General features: G+C 55.1%; 1 protein-coding gene across 2 annotated transcripts in view; it reads left to right on the forward strand.

The window, feature by feature from the left end:
- LOC109375081 (TRAF3-interacting protein 1-like) overlaps nt 1-1,951 on the forward strand; it is a 20,357-nt gene extending 18,406 nt beyond the window's left edge. For both annotated transcript variants that reach the window (XM_019630256.1, XM_019630267.1), the window contains one exon: nt 1,896-1,951. In XM_019630256.1, coding sequence (XP_019485801.1) covers nt 1,896-1,933 — 38 coding nt within the window. In that variant the 3' untranslated portion in view covers nt 1,934-1,951. The remainder of the gene's footprint in view (nt 1-1,895) is intronic.

The following is a 1,951-nucleotide window of genomic DNA, read 5'->3' on the forward strand; positions in this document are numbered from 1 at the left end:
ACTGGGGCCTGGGGGGCCCGTGGAGGTGCAGAAAGCCAGCTGGGCGGAGCGGGGTGTCGGGCCAGCTCCTGCCAGGTGTCTGACTGTGCTAGGGAGTTGAGCATCCGGAAGCCCTGATATTTTTAAGAGTGCTTCATCATATTTAGATGGTGTTAGTTTGGGAGGCTTAGCCAGCAGTCAGGTGGGGAGAGTGGCCTGAGCTGTGGCGTGATGGGGACCACAGGGACAGGAGGATTCGAGAGGTGCTCACACATCTAAGGGCACACGCAGCCCAGCTTAGGAGAGGTCTGGGCTAGAATGACACGTGAGGCCGCTGGCATTTAGACGATGGTAGGGGCGCTGCTGTGGCTGCTGTCACCTGGGACAGAGAACAGCCTGAGGGTGGAGAGGGAAGGAGGCCTGCCATGCCTGGCGCCTGGCCCTGGCGTCTGGGGAAGAGGCTGAGCGGGCGCAGGGTCGTGGGGCGGAGAGCCAGAGGCGGCCGAGCTGTGGGGCCGCCGAGGGCTCAGGGACTGCTCGTGATGGTGAGAGCTACTGTGTGCACTTGTGGCTTCGTGACTCAATTCCCCTGCTGCCAGGAACCCTTTTGAGCTCCTGGTGAAGCCACGGTCATCCCCGACACCGATGGTCCGGGGCTCGGGCCACACAGCCACTGTTCTGTGCTGTGTCCCGGGCACACCTCCCATGAGGCACCGCACTGAGGGGTGGGCCTGCTGTCACCTGCTCTTGCTCCTTGGCAGCCCTTGGTCCCAGGGTTGCACCCAAGTCCCCCACCTGCCTTGTCCCCCTCCTGGGGACTCTGAAACTGCTATGTGCACATTCTCATCCTTGGCCCCTCTGGCCAGTGTGACTGTTTCACACTACCCTACGTTCTCCAGGCCCCTCCTAACCCTGCCCCAGCTGGTGGAGCAGAGGCCTGCCCTCTGCTGTGTCACTCTGTGGGGTGTGACCTCTGGGGGGTCCTGTGTTCCATATGGATAGGGTCCTCTAGGCCCCCGGTTCCTGTTGCCCCGTAAGCGTGGTGCCCCTTCCCCAGAGCTGCCTCCTTTAGGGCATGTTTAGGGGCCTCTACTGTAGGGTTCCCTAGTCAGTGGGAAGTTCTAAGTCCCCCTGCGGACAAACTGAGGTGTCTGAGAGCGCCTCTCACCCTGCATTTGCACGCAGTGGGTCCCCAGAGTAACGCAGGGCCTGACTCACTAGTGTGCGTGGTTTCGATCTTCTGCTCATGAGTTTAAAAGTGTGACGCAGAAAAGATGGCCCACCTGTGGGTGTGAATCTACTTCACCCCGACAGTGTTTCTGCTTGGGGACCTGTGGCCCCATAGGCCACATTCATCCCCAAAATCAGCACTTGAAAAAGGATCCTGGGTGAAAAGTGCAAAAGTCGGCCCATGTGGAGCTTGAGAAAGTTTCTTCTAATTTAGGAGCCGATAGGAAATCCTTACTGATGAGTTCTATGAGGCGGGCTGGCGTGTGAGGCGGCTGCTGTTTGGTTTCCCCGGAGATGGGACAGTCGTCTGGAGGCTCCTTGGCTGCACCCCTGTTCCCGAACCTTCGGAGTCAGTCCCCCGGCGTCCTGGCTTTATCACCGTTTGTCCAGTCTGTTTGTTTCATTTGTCTCTGATACACTCTTCATATCCCTGTTTCCTGCTTTTATGTAATAACATTTTATGACTCATAGTTTTGTTTGTTCTTTGCTTTTCTATCTTTGAAAACAAAACAGTGGGAGGAGGAAACTAGGAAAGAGACTATGAAGAAATGACCATTTTTGTCCCAAACTGACATCCCAAATTACGTATTATGTATTTTTCTCTAATCTTGTTTTGCTCATTTCGTACACTGAGGTTTACTGACACAAAAGTGAATTTCTAATGTGTTTTTTTTCTTTTTTTTTAGGTGACTCCCCTAGTGATGCAGGTAAGGAGTGGCCTTAAGTAAGTGTGTTTGTTATA

Source organism: Hipposideros armiger, unplaced genomic scaffold (genome assembly GCF_001890085.2).
Source record: "Hipposideros armiger isolate ML-2016 unplaced genomic scaffold, ASM189008v1 scaffold_17, whole genome shotgun sequence".
In the NCBI taxonomy this organism is placed as follows: domain Eukaryota; kingdom Metazoa; phylum Chordata; class Mammalia; order Chiroptera; family Hipposideridae; genus Hipposideros; species Hipposideros armiger.